The following is a 17,434-nucleotide window of genomic DNA, read 5'->3' as shown; positions in this document are numbered from 1 at the left end:
TGCCAGATATTCAGACAGACACTGAGCACAAGAGCATTTTCCAAGACGAGATGTTTATTGGTTTGCAAAGAAGCTGTTTTTACAAAAGCATGGAGAGAAAAAAACATTAAGAGAGGTCTGACAAGGGTTGAGTGCACGTCTTCATGTAAACACTGGTCCAATGCATATTCTCAAATACATAACATCAGGATATTTCTGGAATTTGCATCATATCTACAAGTGCTCCGTTTTTTTGGATCAGATGTTTAATGGCGAGAGAGCTGAAAGTGGATCGAACCGCCAACATGGTGCATGATACATGAAAGACTTCCAGATGATCAAAGTCTCAACACCCTGATGATCGTCAGACATGATACATCCCAGAAAACACAGACTGACTCTTACCCTTTTTTGCAGTTGAAAGAAAATAACATTTGATCCAATACTCGTTTCACACATTTCCTTATATCATAGTACAATATGTAATATATGACCTCAAATACTTTCATTATAAAAAAACTCAACTTTTGTAAGAGGCCTTCATATAAACAGAAAACATATGTACGTTACCAATACAGTTTGTTATGACGTTACCACACACAACCCTGCTGGTTACACGGTAATACATAGAAATTATAACATGATTTTACAACCACACAATACATTAGCAACATTAGCCTACTTCTACTCAGAAATGGACATCATGACGTAGGTTTTTAGCACTTTTTAGAGTGTGAAAAGTTCTGGGAAAAGCTTGATTTTTAATACGTTGTGTCAGGGGTGTTCAAATATTGTAATTTGGTTAGCATTTAACTGGAATCTTCATTAATACTACACTAGCAAAAAGGTTAACAGGCCAAAGGAAAATCTGCTTTAGAATACGGCGAAAACAGCCGATTAAAAAAAATTAAGAAAGCACATAGAAAATATAATAGCTGCATCGTACGTGTATATAAAATGCCAGGTACTAGCTTACATGCACAACTAAATGCCTTCTGCTGGTTACTCAGCTCGGTATTCCTCGGTATGTAAAAACTAAGCCTGTGAGGCCTTGTTATAAAATATGTACATCCATAGTCCAAAAATCAGGGTCACAGGGTCAAAACAAGTTTGGATAGGAAGGGGTACAATTCTTATATTATATTAACAGCATTTCCACATGGGCATCAGATTACAATCAGAAGGAGAATAACATTCAGTTTTTACGTGGCATTTTTAAAGGGCTGAAGAACAATTTATATATCAGGGAGTTTAGAGCGAGAATCTTTTCCCAGGATCTACAGAACACATGGGATCATGAGGAGATCAGGAACTGGGTCTTAATATATTCAATACTACATTTCAGGAAGAACCACATCATATGTTGAGGTTTTCTAAGCACATGTACCACAAATGTTTAAGCAGTTATGAGAGAAAGTGCAACAGTACCACCTCAGTATGCTCTCGTACCATGCCAGCGTGTCATGTACCTGCACCACTGCGCACACACACACACACACACACAGCTGGAAAACACACCGGTTGTTAATGCAGAATTAACTGTGCCATGTTCAGAAAACACACTCCCTGCACTCACACACACACGGACACACGCATACAAAAAAACACTCCCTGTTTAGAGCCCTTTAGTTCAAGATTCTTTGCAATTGTTCATCTCCCTCCCCCATAATCCCTACCTTAGGAGAAACAACTTCACGTTAACACACCTTGTTAGAACATCCACGAAACACACTGCTGAGTTATGGTACTTTTACATGGCGTATATTAACATTATTACAGGAAACTAGCAGTACAAATATGGTCACCAGTTAAAAAAAACACCCGGTTAACACAATTACACATTATTCGTACACTTTGTTCTGTTGTTGTACTGTATTTTGACCTTTTAAACTGCACTGCCCTCTCATACCAAACTGTACTCGTTTCCTGTTTGTGTTTGAAAACGAGAAGTTGAGGAAGACAGTCTGACTAACCAGGAGAAAACAAGTCCTGCGCTTATTGCTACTTGAAAAGAGCTAATAGATACTCAGTGCACGTATGAAACGCCGCACTTAGCACAGTAACAAGATGTTAAACCAAGAGGTGTCTTCAAAGTCTCAGTAATCAAAGCTTCATTAGTGTAAACAAAGGCAAACATTACATCATGCTTTGCAGTGAAGTCTGCGCTGCACAGATGTCATGGCTTCTTTCATATTCACAGCAGCAAAATGAGCGTGGTTACATCAAAACTGAAGTGTAAAAAACCTGAATGGTAGTTCTCTGCAGCTTGGTGAAACTGTCTATGCCTTTTTGCTGAGTCAAGCAGCTCAAAAAGTGGATTAGGACCATGACGCAGCATTAGGAGCCTTCATTCAACTCTGTTTGATATGAAGTGTAACATCTGTCTCTGAAGACAAGCTTCTTCAACCTGGTCCAAGCTAATTCAAACCTTCTAATAAACCAATCTTTAGGGCAGGGGTGTCAAACTCAAGGCCCGGGGGCCAAATCCGGCCCGCGACTTCATTTTATTTGGCCCCGCAAGAGCTTGCAAAGAATATAATACGTTTATTATACGGTTACATGTCACTTTACAGAAACAGGTTGCCCATAAACTACATGTCCCACAATGCATCTCGTTTTGTGACATGCGCACTGAAGAGACTTGCAATTATTTGCCCTTGACTTCTGCTTTCAGACGTAGTTAATTACTAAGTCATTATTCTATCCGATAATAATCCAATTCAGAGGTAATAATGTAATACAATACATTATTTTATATATATATTATAAATGTATATTTATATAGTTACAACCGGCCCTTTGAGTGCGACCTTAATGCTAATGTGGCCCGCGATGAAATTGAGTTTGACACCCCTGCTTTAGGGGTTTAGAGGTTGTAAATAATGACTTTCTTAATGGCTAATAGAAATGTACCAATGTGTGACGGATCATATTACTATAAGGCAGGGGTCGGCAACCCCTGGCACGCATGCGTTGGTGTGCCGTAACCAGTGGCACACTAGGAATAAGTGTGCAAAATATTTAAATTGTATTTTCGGATCCTAAACGAGACCGCCGCCAGAGCGCGTCTCCCCGTTACCTGCAGAAGGAAGCCATGCACGCAACGCAGCCCCGCTCTCTTTAACTCCAGGTGACTTTCTGCTGCTTTCCTCCGTGGTGCAGTGCTGAGTACAATTCACGATCGTCGGCACACTGATCAAAACAATTAGTTTTAATGGCACTTCATATCAAAAAGGTTGCCGACCCCTGCTATAAGGCATTGATAGGAACAACGTTTGGGCTAATCGCTTGAGAGATACAAATCCCTTCGGTTGATCCTCCTGCAGAATAAAGCTGGCTTTGTCTTTCTAGCTTTTTCATGCAGATCTCATTGAAAATGTAAGACCGTTTAGACCAAAAGCTGTTTTCATCAATGGCCTATAACTGCGTTTTAAGTCTTACTATCCATAAGTAAAGCAATATGTTATATCTCATAAACCCTATCTAAGTTTGTGTAAAACCTTACAGGTCATAGTGAATGTTGATACTGTAGGAGGCGTAAACCAAGCACCTTAAGACAGGATACTTCTAATATTGTACTGTGAGTGTTGCAGATAACTTCTGCTACTACTGTGGAGTTATTATACCTTCCTTTAAGACTTAGTGAAGGGAAATACTTGAGTGTAGAGTGGAAAGATTATAGAGACAGTATTGTGTTAGACTGAAATCCTGCTTCCTGCTTTAAAGCGTCTGTCTGTCTGAGCGTGGACACATCGCTGAGGTGAAACGATTCAGGAAACACTTTAAACACATCCTGTAGGACTGACTATAACAGCACCGGGCCTACCACCAAAACACTGTGACAGTAAGTTATAATGTTGTGCATCACTATTATGTATCTTCTATGCTACTATATATGAATACTATACATTCAAATACCACCAGGGTCTGCTCCTGCTTCCAAAAACACCGGACTCCTAATGTGACTGAAGTTTGAGTTGAGTTGAACTCCTGCACACTTTGACAGCAACTTCTTGAAATATCCACTAAACTGTGTGTGTGTTCTTTAATGTGAATTAGTTGCATATTGGTTTAGAGTATGATTCAAATAAGCTTTGCGTGAAATAACTGAGTGTGACAGCAGAAATCTCAAACTCATTTAAAAGCGTTTCCTCCTCTCTCCTTGCCTTTAAAGTAAACAGTCATGGATCTACTTCCTGTCCAGCATACAGGGGGATGGCTGCAGTGATCACTACATCTACCAACACACATGCAATGTACTGTACCGTATCCCGTCTATGATATAATCCTCATTTTGGTGTATTTAGGTCGCTGAGACTGCTGCGTGTTACCGTGACAACAGGGATAAACCCAGGGGAGGGCAGGGGAGCGGAGTTGGAAACACACCAGCTCCCCTAAAAAAAAAAACAGGGTGCAATAATCTGCACAAATATGATCGAGTGGCAAACCGCACCAATAAACACAACTGGAGGGATTTCAAATCTGAGAAAGTGTCAAATCTGACACAATATTTGCTTTAAAGCAGTTGTATCTCATAAGAAAATCATGTTTAAGCCCTTGTGGGAATTTATCAAGAATATCTTAACACTGCTCAGGTCCAGTACTGTATAATTTTACTGCATAGAAATTCTATAACCAGTGACTTTCTTTCCAACTTGATAAAAATGCATATTCCAGATAACCCTAAGTGGGTTTGGAAGAGTCTTACAGTTTCAGAAATAAAATATGAGCTGCTCAGACTGAGACAGATGTTTTCCTGAGAAGCTGCATCCTTGAAAGCACTCCAGACCTGCGTCTACCTCAGCATCCTTATAGGACTCAACATAAAAAATGAATGCGCCATTAATAAACCATGAGGTCCCTGATCTGAAGAAACTGGGGCTATGAGGAGAAAACACATTTACCCTAAAAAGCATCAGATCCTGGTTCAATAGGAAGGAGAGAATGAAGATGTCTAACTTATCAAAGTGGGAGCCATTTTTCCAGTTGTTGCAGTGTTGCATGATGGGTTATGGATGATGACGTAACAGGCGCACATGTGTGTGTATGCGTGTGTGGATTCATCTCTGGACTAGTCCTTGCTTCACACACCGAGTTGCAGAGCAGGAAGAGCGAGATGTTAACCGAGCTTGGTGATCTGTAGATCTCCTTGTATCTGTACCGTGTCGATGGAGGTGAACGATTTCACTTTGTGATAAAAGTCAAAGAGCTGGTGTCCGTCCACGAATATCCGGAACCTCTGGTGCTCGCAGTGGATCTCAATCTGCAGGGGGAGGAAAGAGGTACAAATATAAAGTCATTTACAATTTATATTCAGCACATAAAGAAACTTTTAAATTCACACTGAAGCTAAAACAAAAAACAGTTATAAAGGCTATTTTTGTCAGAAAAGACTAATTAGCTTTCTTGAAGAAAGTTAGTGAAGTGAGTGTAAAAAATACAACAGTCGTTTCTTCTCACGGACATATCTCTTCGTTATGGCAATGTGGCATCCTGACTTTCACCAGTGACGAATACGCTCCTCTGTCTAGTTCATAAAAGGAGATTTGTTGATTCTAGAGAATTCTTAAAGGGCCCATGTCATGCTTTTCCGGTTATTACCCGTCCCCTTGTGTGTTATGTAGCTTTTTCTGCATGTAAACGGTCTGCAGTCACAAACCCTCAAAGTACACCCTGTAGCGAGTAAAACTCTAACACAGAACAGACCTGTCTATGCTGCCCCAGAACGCCTCGTTGGAGATTTCTCTTTTTCCATTTGTTTCTGACGTCATGGTTTGGTTGCGGTTCCGGGAACCAAAATGGACCAATCCGCGGAGCTCCTCACACACCAGGACCTTTAGCGTACATTTTCAACTAACAGGGAGTCCCATTGACTTGCATAGAGCTCCCTGGTTAGTAATAGACGAGTTGGGATCGCGGAGAAATGCTCTCCGCAGACCCATTCTCACAGCGTTATAAACATTTTTCTTACTCAATATCAAGCCGCACTTATTGTTTTTACTTCGGCTGTGAGTGTTTGTTTGTGCTCAGGATGAGTTTCGCGCTGTCCCGCTGTCTCGCCGACCCGGAACCACACCAGTAAGCCAGCTCACTGAGTAGCGAGCCTCGCAACGTCCCGACCAATCAGAGCACACTGGGCTCACAGGGAGGGGGGGGGGGCGGAGCTCCAACAAGCCATTTAGGACAGAGAGTGAATACACAGACTATACAGAGATGCTGTATGAGAAACCAATGAGAGTTTGGAAAATTGCACAATTTAAATCTATTCTAGTAGACCTCAACAATGGAATTATGGTCAGTAGAAATGGCCATGACATGGGAGACCTTTAAGAAGTGCAAGAAAACGCTATAACTACCATACTAAAAGCACATGGGATAAGTTGTTTCAATCCTCGCATTTGTTACTTAAGATTGCATCATTCAGATAGTAAGACAAAGTGTCGTGTGACACCTCTTACATTACGTCATTTATATTCATTTTCAACATAAAAATGCTGCAGCTTGAACTGAAAACAATCACTGAACCAAGGTGTTATGGGTGAAAAGAGAAGGGTGTTCACCAGCCACCTGGAAATCCTGCTACTCTACTAAACGATTAACAAGCGCTTTTCTTTTTGTGTTTAACTGGAATCAGTCCACCAAAACGCTGTGAATGAATACGCTAAAAATGGGACTCCACGTTGCTTCCAAGCAGCTGCACACTGTGAATCTCAGCAAACCAAACACAGACAAGCAAACAGAGTGAACTCCTCTGTACAGTTCACACCAAAGAACACAAAGATCATACTTCCTGCAAAAGATGTTTCCGACCGACTCAGAAACACAAAGCAGCCGTCCTGCTCTGAAACCAAACAGCACGTCATGTGTCTGTCATGCATGTCTCTGAATTCATCAGCGCCATCTGCCAGCTTTAATCTCCAGAGTCATGTCTCTGCTGACCTGCTTGGTCACGCTCCAGCCTCAAACAATGACACTTTATCAGAGAGCTGACATTACATAACCACAAGGGATCAGCTCTAAAGACAGGCAGGAACATGGTGGCCATTAGGGACTGAACCCTTTCCCTCAATTCAAATACGTAAAAGGCTGCTTCGTTCACGTTGGATTGAAACACGTGGATATATGTTTAGGCGAACACCATGTGTGTCATTCTAGTGCATATACAGAATTTATTGGAGCAGACAAGTCCTCAGGTCTTATGAGCATTACTCATCATGCATATGTGCTGCTGCTGCTCAATCCCCCCCCCCTCCTCCAACACACAAACAGCTGATGCTGACCCCATGCAGCAAACAGACCACCACACAGGATGCAGCCTGTGTTCAGAGTGGAGAGATATGATGAAGCATGGAAAACATTTCCTGTCTCTTTCTTTACAGCAAGGCGACATGCGATTAGCGCTGGTACAGTAGGCTGCTTGTAATGCTGAGGACAGGGTTTTGCATCAAAACATGAAGCAACAAACAACCGACAGACTGTGTTGGAAGATGAAATAGACAAATGGTCACAAAATAAATGCTGTAGATCAAAAGCTGATTCTTGCTTGAAAAAAATCTTAATACAATGAATTACTAAACATACTTCTCTAGCACTAATTACATCTAGCATCATTAGCACAACATTATCTCAAGGACCAAAAATCGACTTGCTTAGAGACGTGCGCCAGTTGCCCCAAGGTGTATAAAAAAAGCCAGATATGTATTATTTAAATTCTTCTTACCGCATGCACCGACAGGTTGATTGAACTTTCGAGGAAAGATTTCAAAGAAGTGTGCCGGCTATCCTAATGAAAACGATTATTTAAACTCTCCTGCTTTGTTTACATTCAAAACTCTGGCATTGACTCTTCTCATAGTTGTCGTCTTTTCTTTTGCACTAATTTTGATTCTGCATCTTATTTTGTCCTTTAGCACCTTGTGCTTAAAACGGTTAAATATAGCCCTGAAAAAGCTACAAAAACACAACACATCGCAAGGACAAGTTATTTCAAGCACACCCCAGCGTGAAGCATTTGAGGGTCGATTTGACATTTAAACTTTTTATTTATTGTAAATCTTGTTAATAACCTGTTTTAACTTTTTTTTTTTTGACAAGTTATCTGATTGCATTAAAGGTAGGGTAGGTAAGAATGGAGAAACCAGCTCGAGTGCACTAGAATTTGAAAATACACGAACACGCACATGACCAATGAGGGCACGAGATAAGTTTGTGCACAGATGGAAGGCTGACAGGCAGGTAGGCCATCCAGTTACTTTAGCCGGGCCGGCTCAGATGATTGGTCGTGCTTTTTACAGCACCACGGCTTCCACAGATGACATTTTAATGTATTTATTGTCAAAGCATTTCATGTATTCATTGCTATCGGGATGTTAAGAGCATTCCATGGAATATAACAACAAGTGTTTCTGAAGTGAATTACCTACCCCACCTTTAACACCCCTACTGCTTGCTCTTTTTGGACTCTTGTTTGAAGGCTATGCACGTGAAGCCAAATCAAAGAAGAAAACAACAGTAATAACAGTTGAAAGGAAATCCAAGGTGTAACAAAGAAGATAACCATAACTGTAACCAAGGTGGTTTAGAAAGGTGTGAATCAGGTCAAAGGAGAATGATGCTGGAAGCAAAGAGGGCATCCCCCCAAAATATTCCCAACCTGCACCTGCTTGCAAAACGGGAGGCACCAGAACCACCTTGTATGTGAACACAGAAAAACCATCTTTACCCTAAAAGGCTGATCGGGGATGAAGGGAAAGTAGTCGGTGGACGCCTCCTCCGCGGTCCACTTCCCAGCGATGCGGGCGCTGCGCATGAACTGACGGTCATTGAAGCGGGCGGTGAGTTTGAGGGCCACGTCGTGCAGAGTGTCGTCCTTCTCCGAGTCACGACCACAGGTCAGGCTCACGTCAAAGCTGAGGGAGGAGGGGAACAGAGGAGTCAGACAGGCAACATATGAGACCAATAACTAATCTGGGATAAGTCAAATGCATAAACCTGCTGTAAAAGCAAACCTATTGTTGTTAATTATGCATAATCCCTGCTGCTAGTTTGTGTTTGCCCCCCTTCCCCAACAGCTGTGGTGTGAACACACAACCTTCTTTGTGTGAGACATGATTGCAGAATCAGAATCCAGTTTATCGCCAGATACTTTTGTTATGGTGTATGGTGGTGCAAACATAAAAAACATTTGAAAATAAGATGTAAGGGGTCAAAAATATAACGGTTAAAACGTTAAAAAGGTTCAAATCACTTTTTCATTAAAAAAAAAGAAGACAGACAAATATTTACACCAAATGTAAATATACAAAAGAAACTAAAAGACAAATATATTTAAAAAGTATTACGATGAAGATACAGTACAGTAACAGTAACCAACTTGATGAGATGCAACAAAGAAAAAATCTGTTTCTTAGAGCCTCTCAGCAGCCGGGACATTCACATGAACTTTGGCATGAAAAGTGCCAGCAGCAGCAGCAGCAGCAGCAGCCTCTCAACATGATGAAGTCATCGGGAGGTTTCTTCCAAGTTTGACACAAGTTTCCATATAGGGTGAGGACACACCCAAAGCAAGTCTGCTTCAATGGCTCTATTTTTTCCATGTTCCCCCCTTTTTTTGTCCCTGCTGGTTGGGGAACGCCCTTGTCTCTGCATATTTAAGAAGCCACTATTCTCTGAAGCTGCCCATGCATTACTCACTGTGTCCTGGAGTGGATGTGCAAGTAGTTTAAGAACAAAACCACTTGAATAGGATGTTTTAAACATGGTGAATAAGCAAGCCTCTTGATAGGGACTCTGCATGCATTGTTAAGTGTTATTTTACCTCTCTGGCTCCAGTTCGACTATGCCCATCACTATAATCTTCTTCCCCGGCCGCATGCCTCCCCGGATGCGTCCACTGAACGGCACCGTCTATGCAAAGCAATGTGAATGTATTAAGCAGAGCATCAAACAAGGACATATGAGATCCGTGAAGGCATCTTTCCTACCAGCAGGCGGGAGATTTCCTTGTCAGGTGAGATGAGGCCGGGGTTCCTCAGCGAGTCGTTCAGGTGGTCGTCCTCCACATTCTTCAACACCAGTGACAAAAGACACAGGATGCAAAATGTCATTTACCGCTCCAACAGGTAGGATATATTAAGAACATGTCAGGTTAAACACAAAGCACCAGGTTTATTGATACAAATGTGGCCTTGCATGCGGTTCTTCCCAAACAATGAGGTGGTAGCACAACCTGTCATGTTGTTTGTCCTGTTGTGCTCCATGTGAGATAATAATTTGGCCTCATAAAAAGCGAATTAAACGCGATAAATTAGCTAGTGGAGCCGCTTAAGTATGCACTCACCACCGATACATTTCACCGAGAGCATATTGGATTTCCTCCCCGGCTACAGATGAAAGAGGAGCCGCTCATTCACGGCGCTAGGTGCTCCGCATTTACAATAAGCCCCGGATAATGGACCCTACGCCGCTTTGTGTTGAACCCACAGCCCTTCATGCACACGAAATTAATTCAGACACTTGTACACCCTCACCATGCTCCGTAAAAGCCCCCAAAATACTCACTATTCCGTCTTTTTCCGCTGCCTGCACCGCCATCTTGAGCAGAAGAGCATAGGATGCTTATTAAGGGAGCAGAGCTGCCGGAGTCAGTGTGTGTGTGTGTGTGTGTGTGTGTGTGTGTGTGTGTGTGTGTGTGTGTGTGTGTGTGTGTGTGTGTGTGTCAGCGGCGTGGCACTGACTCAGGAGGATATTCCTGTTCCTGCCTCTATTCTTGGGTCTCTCTCTCCTCCAGTGGTGTATTGTAATTAAGTATTCTACATTTACTCAAACACTGTACTTAAATAAAAATGTTCACATTACGCTACTTCATACTTTTTCTCCACCACATTTATTTTACATATTCAGTTACTACTTAGTAGTAGTAATTACTAGGCTACTACTAAAGCAGATGTAATTGCTTTACTTTATATTTAAATAGTAAGGTAAAGTAACTAAGTACATTTACTCAAACACTGTAGGCCTACTTACGTTTTTTTTTAATGAGGTAGCCTACTTGTACTTTTGCTCCACTACATTTTGAAAGCAAATATTGTTATTTTTCACTTAACTACATTTACTTTACATATTTAGTTACTTTGCAGATGTATTTACAGTCAGGCTACTTTATATTTAAATCATGTACACACATTATAATATAATATTAAAGGTTAAGCTACAAAGTAGTATGTAAAGTAGGCTAATTCAAGTAAACCCAACTTTTACCAAGGGAAACATTGAAGTGATAACAACATAAATAGACCAATGATTAAACATTTTTGAAATATCTGGTGCTTAAAATGGCCATTTGGCATAACGAGTACTTTTATTTTAGACACTTAAAGTATTACAAATTTGAATGCAGGACAGTAAATGACTTATAATATGAGTACTTCCTCCACCTCTAGCATCATATCCCTCCGCAACACTGCATATGCAAGGGTGGATATCTGCTGACGTATGCTTTATCATCATTACTGACCAGAAGCTTAATCCCCGTCTGTTGGAGGAGGCTAATCGGACAGATTCCCCCCCAGCCTTCAGCCAATAAGGCAACGTGCCTCTTAAGGGTTTAATGTGATAGATTATACAGTGTATAATTCAATTGAATAACTGCCTTTATGTGCTTTGTTCAGGTTAAATGTGACACTGTGGTGCTCTGGCTGGCCTAATTGGCTAACGTGTGCAGTGCACAGTCAGTAGCTTACTTTGAATGATTTAACCTCTGAGGCTACACATAGCTATATTTAGATCAGTCATAGTGGTGAGCCTGGAACATTAATTACTTTTCATTGAATGTGTACATCCACTTTGCCTCCCTTTTTAATTGATTTTTGCACAAACACCCCCTATCCTCCCTCTATCTGTCCATCCCTGTGCATAACATCCATATATTCAGTGTAACAGGTGACTATTCTGCCCTATTCCCATATGTGGAACTTTGAATGCATTACAAGCTCTTGTTCTTTTTTTATATGAGACTTTATTGACCACACATTGGGACATTGTTTTGTTACAGCAGCATGTAAACAAGGCATTGCACATTGAATTAAACATTGAATTAAATACAAATAACCAGTACATATAGACACATTAACAGTAGAAAGATACACATTTATTGATGACATATAGAGTATACAATATAAATACACAGAATAGGTTAGGGGATCGACTAAACAAGATCAACTTACCGACAAAAAAATATAAAGATAGGATACTATATACAGTTTTTTCCATATCTGACACTTCAGTCGATTACAAGCTGTTTATATCAGGGATTTAATTCATGCATAAGTGATTACACTCATGTCTCTTATGGTAATACAACCTTTGCTTCTCAGGGCCGTCTTGTGGTTTCTTTAGGAACTACATCTCAAACCATATTTTAAAAATAACTTGTTGACAAATGTTCTCTGCAGAGTTTCGATGAAAGAAGAAATGTCAAACATGCCTGGGATGGACGTGTGGAAACATTTGACCTCTTTCAGGATGAACCAGTTGGAAACATGTACGTTCCCTGAGGAAGTGAAGGAGAAGCGCTCCCGAACAAGACCCCTGACAGCGGACACACAATACTGAAGGTGAGTCTAAATGAGGTGACTGCAGTCACTGCTACAGGCAGGCTGCTAACACTGCAAAACATATCAATGACATCCTCTTATTTGGTGTTCGGCATATGTGCACAATATACATTAAATAACTGGTACTGTATTGTGTATTTTGTAAATTGTGTAATTTCTACTTTTTCATGCATGCTTCTTAATTATATGAAGCTATCTTTGGCTCTTTACTTGCTGTTACAATGTACATTTACCCTCTGTGGGACGAATAAAGGTTTCAGATACTGATTCTGAATAAGTTAAATTGGATCCAAGTTATTTTCTTCAGAACAACTTGGGAAACAGACACAGGAAAATAACTTCACAAAGGGCCAAAGACGATAACCAAGTGATTCCATTTAACCAATTTGGTATTTTATTAATTTAGTTTAAAACAAACATGATGAATAACCTCAACATTGCATATCAAATTACATGTCAATTAATATCGTATGGCATTACTGTATCTTTCAGCATCCTGAAGTCGTTTTTTTCTTCTAGTTTTCTTCCTTTAAAAGTGCATTCTCTCACAGCCCCAGTTCTTCAGAGGCAGTGTTAGTCAGTAAATGAGGTGCTTGAGTCCCTCTGGAGTTTCCTGAAGCAACACGTTCCCTCCTGAGCTGCTTCAGTGATTAACTCTTGTTTTGAACTCCATCTTGTGGTTTATTTGGGTACTACACCAACATCTTAAACAATTATTTCAAATGTGTAAATCACATTTTTGTTATGTTATTATCAGCAGCCCTTTACAGTAAACGGTTATATTGTGTGGTCTGCAGCACAAATACACTTTGGCCTAAAATTAGCATAAGCTACACAAAGTAAAACATCAGTATTTTTGGACTTATTTTTGTATTATTTATTTAATGTTTTCTTGTAATGGCTCTGTAGAAACAGCTGAAATGACAATGAACATGTGAAAAACTAACGACAAAAGTGTGAACATGTTCGTACAATAAACTGGAATAAAATCGAAGTTAAAAAAAAGAAACAAGTAAATCCTGCAAAAATCCAATATGTTCCTAGTCAGTCGTTTCTAAGACTGTGAGCGTTTAACACAGCAAGAATCTTGAGTATAAACATCTCCCACAGTGCATCCCCCACCCTCCCTCCTTCTCTCTCTCCCTCTCTCCTCTCTCCTCTCTCCCCCCTCTCTCCTCTCCTCGCAGAGCTCCAGCCGGTGTCTGGTCCCTCCCCCCTGCTGCTGCCATGGCCGCGGAAGATGCCGGTCGGGATGCTGAGACCCCCGGACCTGCTGAAAGCACCGAGATGGACGAACGGGTAAGATTTATTTCGGATCATTATGCAAAAATAATGGAAGTCGAGACTCGACAGTACCAGGCCTCCCGGTATCTGTCACGCTGCTGCAGCAAGATGGAGAGGCTGCTGCAGGATGCACCGACGCAGAATGCCCGTTATCTGGTTTTGGCACAATATCTAAGGAGGTAATGTGTGGTTAGAGGAAGCAGGATGAGCTGTATCGTACACGTGAAGCGAGAAAAGGGATCCATGTGACGCGCTGGTGTGGAAAGCAGAAGTGCAGCAGCTGGTCGGTGCAATGCATGCAGGGTTCAGAGCTGATAAACACCGGACACACAGAGGCCGTCCTCCCGCAGTTTGGGTTGCTCCCCTCTCGTTTGCGGCTGATTGAAACTCGCCTGTCGAGACCGGTTTCTTCCGCTGGTCGGTGACACGAGTTGGCAACAACTTGGCAGGTAAGGTAGGAATTTTCCTGCAGATCAGAGTGTGAATGAGAGCGGCTTTGTTGGGCTGATTGAGGCCACTATCGGAGCACCAGGAGAGCCTGCTGCAGATGTGCTTATAAGCCTGCTTATTATTGGATGATGGTTGGAAGAGTGAGACTGCAGTTAAACCCACTTTATGTTATTGATTTGATCACAAACTGGAGTAGGATGGGTCACATTATCAAGCAATTAACATGTCTAAATGGCAACTTGCCAGAGCCTAAAGGGATATTTTCAAGGGATATGAAAAGCCATGTTAGTATTCTAAAGTAGACATTTTATGACATGCAGGAAACAGTGACTTGGGTGAATCTGACAACATCTGCAACGATCAAATATATGTTGTTTTTGTGCAAAATGGCTACAAAAATAAATAGATAAAAAATAGATAGAATTCCATTTCTGTTGTTAATGTATTGTTGTGAGCATACCGGTTAGAGTCTCTTGAGAAGGGTGTGTTTGTTTGAGTGAGTTTGTGTGTGTGTGTGTGTGTGTGTGTGTGTGTGTGTGTGTGTGTGTGTGTGTGTGTGTGTGTGTGTGTGTGTGTGTGTGTGTGTGTGTGTGTGTGTGTGTGTGTGGCCTATCATTACTATACTTGTGGAGACCTAAATCTGTTTACACAGTCATGTGTGGGGACTCGCCTCCCTTAGGGTGACTTGGTTAGGGTAAGGTTAAGGTTAAGGGTTAAGGGTTAAGGGTTAAGGGTTAAGGGTTAGGCATGTGTTGGTTATGGTTAAGGTTAGGATAAGTCTCCAGGAAATGCATGTAAGTCAATGTAAGGTCCCCTGAAGTGATGAATACATTGTGTGTCTGTGTATGTGTGTGTGTGTGTGTGTGTGTGTGTGTGTGTGTGTGTGTGTGTGTGTGTGTGTGTGTGTGTGTGCGATGTATACTGTGTGTGTGTGTGTGTGTGTGTGTGTGTGTGTGTGTGTGATGTATACTGTGTGTGTGTGTGTGTGTGTGTGTGTGTGTGTGTGTGTGTGTGTGTGTGTGTGTGTGTGTGTGTGTGTGTGTGTGTGTGTGTGTGTGTGTGGGTGTGTGTGTGTGTGTGTGTGAGGTGGTATTATTTAGAGGAAAGCGTCCGTTCTCCAGCTGTCTCCGGGTGAACTGAACCTGTTCTTCCACATTAGTTCTGTGGGCGGAGATGTTTGTGTCACATGCTCTTTAGTTTCTTCAGTCTCACAGTTTACTCATCAGCTGCTGTACATCCTTTCCACTTCTCCTCTTTCTTACCATATTCTCTCAGGGTGAGTGGTTTCTGAGTTTCTGTGTGTTTGTCATTAGCAGTCGGTGTGTTTACCTGTAGATGATTATATCTTTTATCGAGTTTTGTCTCAGATGATGGATCTTAACTGGGTTTGAAATGAGATCTGTCTTTGTGTATATTCTGCAGTGCAAGGCTTTAGTGTCAAAGGTGAGGCCAACCAAATGGGCCAGATTACGCAATGCAAACCCCATAATCTCCTCACTGTTGATTGAGAGATGTTGGATTAAAGGAGGGAGTTAGTTGGAGAACCCGGGAAAGCCCGTCAAAGAACGTGGCTGTTAGAGATTACTGGCAAAGGATTGTTTTATGACCCAAATACTCTGTCTGCTGCAGCTGGACAAGATGCATAGAAACCACGCGGAAGATATAGTATTCTTTATCATGTTGTTGTGCCAGAAGTGAGATTACACTCGTTTCACGTCCCCTTTTTTTATTCATAAAAATAGACCAACCTCTTTCAGTGGTTTGAGGACTGGCTTACTTAGAAAAATGGTTTGCATTTCTTTCAGATGCTTACAGTAAAGTATTTTTAAACTACCATCACTCTTGGAGGCTGTGGCTCAGTGGATAGTGTGCTGGACTTCGAATCAGGGGTAGCATGTTCGAGTCCCACTGCAGTCAGCATGTCGTTGAGTCCCTGGGCAAGACACTTCACCCCAAATTGCTCCTGTGCGGATTGTCCACAGTACTGAATGTATGTAAGTCGCTTTGGATAAAAGCTAATGTAATGTCTGACTGATGGAGGTATAAACCTCAGGAGGTAAACACAGTCAGGAGGCAGATGCTTTGTTCCTCAGGAATTTGCAGCTGCAACTTACTCACTGTGTTCAAAAAGTGTTCGTTGATGTGTTCTCACCCTCGTTTAAGGGGTTTTATACTCCTACAAATTGAAGGGAGGATCACAGCAACATATTATGTGTCTAAGAGCTTAAGTATTTGTGCTTTTTTCATCTTGTTTAATATGTATGGAACATCTTCCTGTATCTGATAACAAAGCAAAGGAGGAGGGACACTCCCTTCCCGCCAAATTTGCTTTTATGTATACAAAATGAAACTGATTCTGCCTCTGACTGATGCACATGTGTGAATCTGTAAGATCTCGCTGTCATTTTGTCACATTAGCTCAGTTTAATTTGGTGAAATGCGCTGTCAGACAGTCATGAAGATCAGCTGTGCTGTTTAATAAGGTCTTGTCCTCTCTTCCAGCTGAAGGAGGGGAACATGAAGGCTGATCTGGAGGCTTCTCTGCCTTCTGGGCCGGAGGATTTTGCGATCCAGTGTCGAGATGTGGGTCGGTCGTACGGCAAGATGAAGGTCCTCAACAACCTGAACCTGAGCGTGCCACAGGGACAAATGTGAGTGCAGCACTGAATACAATCTGTGGTCATGGCTGTGATTTACACTCTGTTTTACTTATGAGTGATAAGTCATTTATCTGTTTATCTCTGACAAAACTAAACCAGACTTCAAAAGTGGATTCTTCTTCATCTGTTCTTTTGCTTGGACATTTAACAAGTCTGGTCAATAAAATACAACTCCTTTTACAATGGCTGTCTCTTAAAAATAAGTGATAAGGAAACAAGAAGAAGGGAGACAAGGAGTAAATGAAAAATTCTTAAACATAAACACAGAATTATTGAAGCAACCCACATTTTGATAAGATAAAGTTGTATTGTTTGCCTCCACTTCCCACTGAAGAGGCCGCAGCAAAGGACTTTTCCCTCATCATGCAAATACGTTTTTGCATACTGGGTGAGGTGTCCACTTCCTGTCTGAAACCAGTCTACTCATGTAGTTTGTTGTCAAATATC

At 41.4% G+C, this 17,434-nt stretch overlaps 2 protein-coding genes across 6 annotated transcripts in view; one reads left to right on the top strand and one right to left on the bottom strand.

The window, feature by feature from the left end:
• Positions 1–26: 26 nt before the first annotated feature.
• LOC117542338 (galectin-related protein-like) lies at positions 27–10,662 on the bottom strand. 2 transcript variants are annotated; one of them, XM_034209952.1, is made up of 5 exons: positions 10,540–10,662; positions 9,963–10,052; positions 9,797–9,885; positions 8,702–8,888; positions 27–5,242 (listed from the first exon to the last, which is right to left on the bottom strand). In XM_034209952.1, exons 1-5 carry the CDS (start codon positions 10,570–10,572, stop codon positions 5,099–5,101), a joined length of 543 nt encoding a protein of 180 aa, XP_034065843.1. In that variant the 5' UTR covers positions 10,573–10,662; the 3' UTR covers positions 27–5,098. The 2 variants fall into 2 exon arrangements, with proteins under 2 accessions (XP_034065843.1, XP_034065844.1); XM_034209953.1 differs by having other exon boundaries at positions 9,963–10,043; positions 10,540–10,616.
• abch1 (ATP-binding cassette, sub-family H, member 1) overlaps positions 9,953–17,434 on the top strand; it is a 38,146-nt gene continuing 30,664 nt past the window's right edge. Inside the window, exons 1-4 of one of the 4 annotated variants that reach the window (XM_034209947.1) lie at positions 9,953–10,100; positions 12,432–12,593; positions 13,781–13,892; positions 16,830–16,978. In XM_034209947.1, the coding sequence (XP_034065838.1) occupies positions 13,821–13,892; positions 16,830–16,978 (221 nt within the window). In that variant the 5' untranslated portion in view covers positions 9,953–10,100; positions 12,432–12,593; positions 13,781–13,820. Of the gene's footprint in view, positions 10,101–12,431; positions 12,594–13,780; positions 13,893–14,194; positions 14,332–15,540; positions 15,604–16,829; positions 16,979–17,434 lie in introns of those variants that run through there. The other 3 variants (XM_034209949.1, XM_034209948.1, XM_034209951.1) reach the window with 3 other exon arrangements.

Source organism: Gymnodraco acuticeps, unplaced genomic scaffold, assembly GCF_902827175.1.
Source record: "Gymnodraco acuticeps unplaced genomic scaffold, fGymAcu1.1, whole genome shotgun sequence".
NCBI classification, from domain to species: Eukaryota; Metazoa; Chordata; class Actinopteri; order Perciformes; family Bathydraconidae; genus Gymnodraco; species Gymnodraco acuticeps.
The sequence above is the reverse complement of the archived record's forward strand: the minus strand, read 5'-3'. Positions and strand labels throughout refer to the sequence as shown.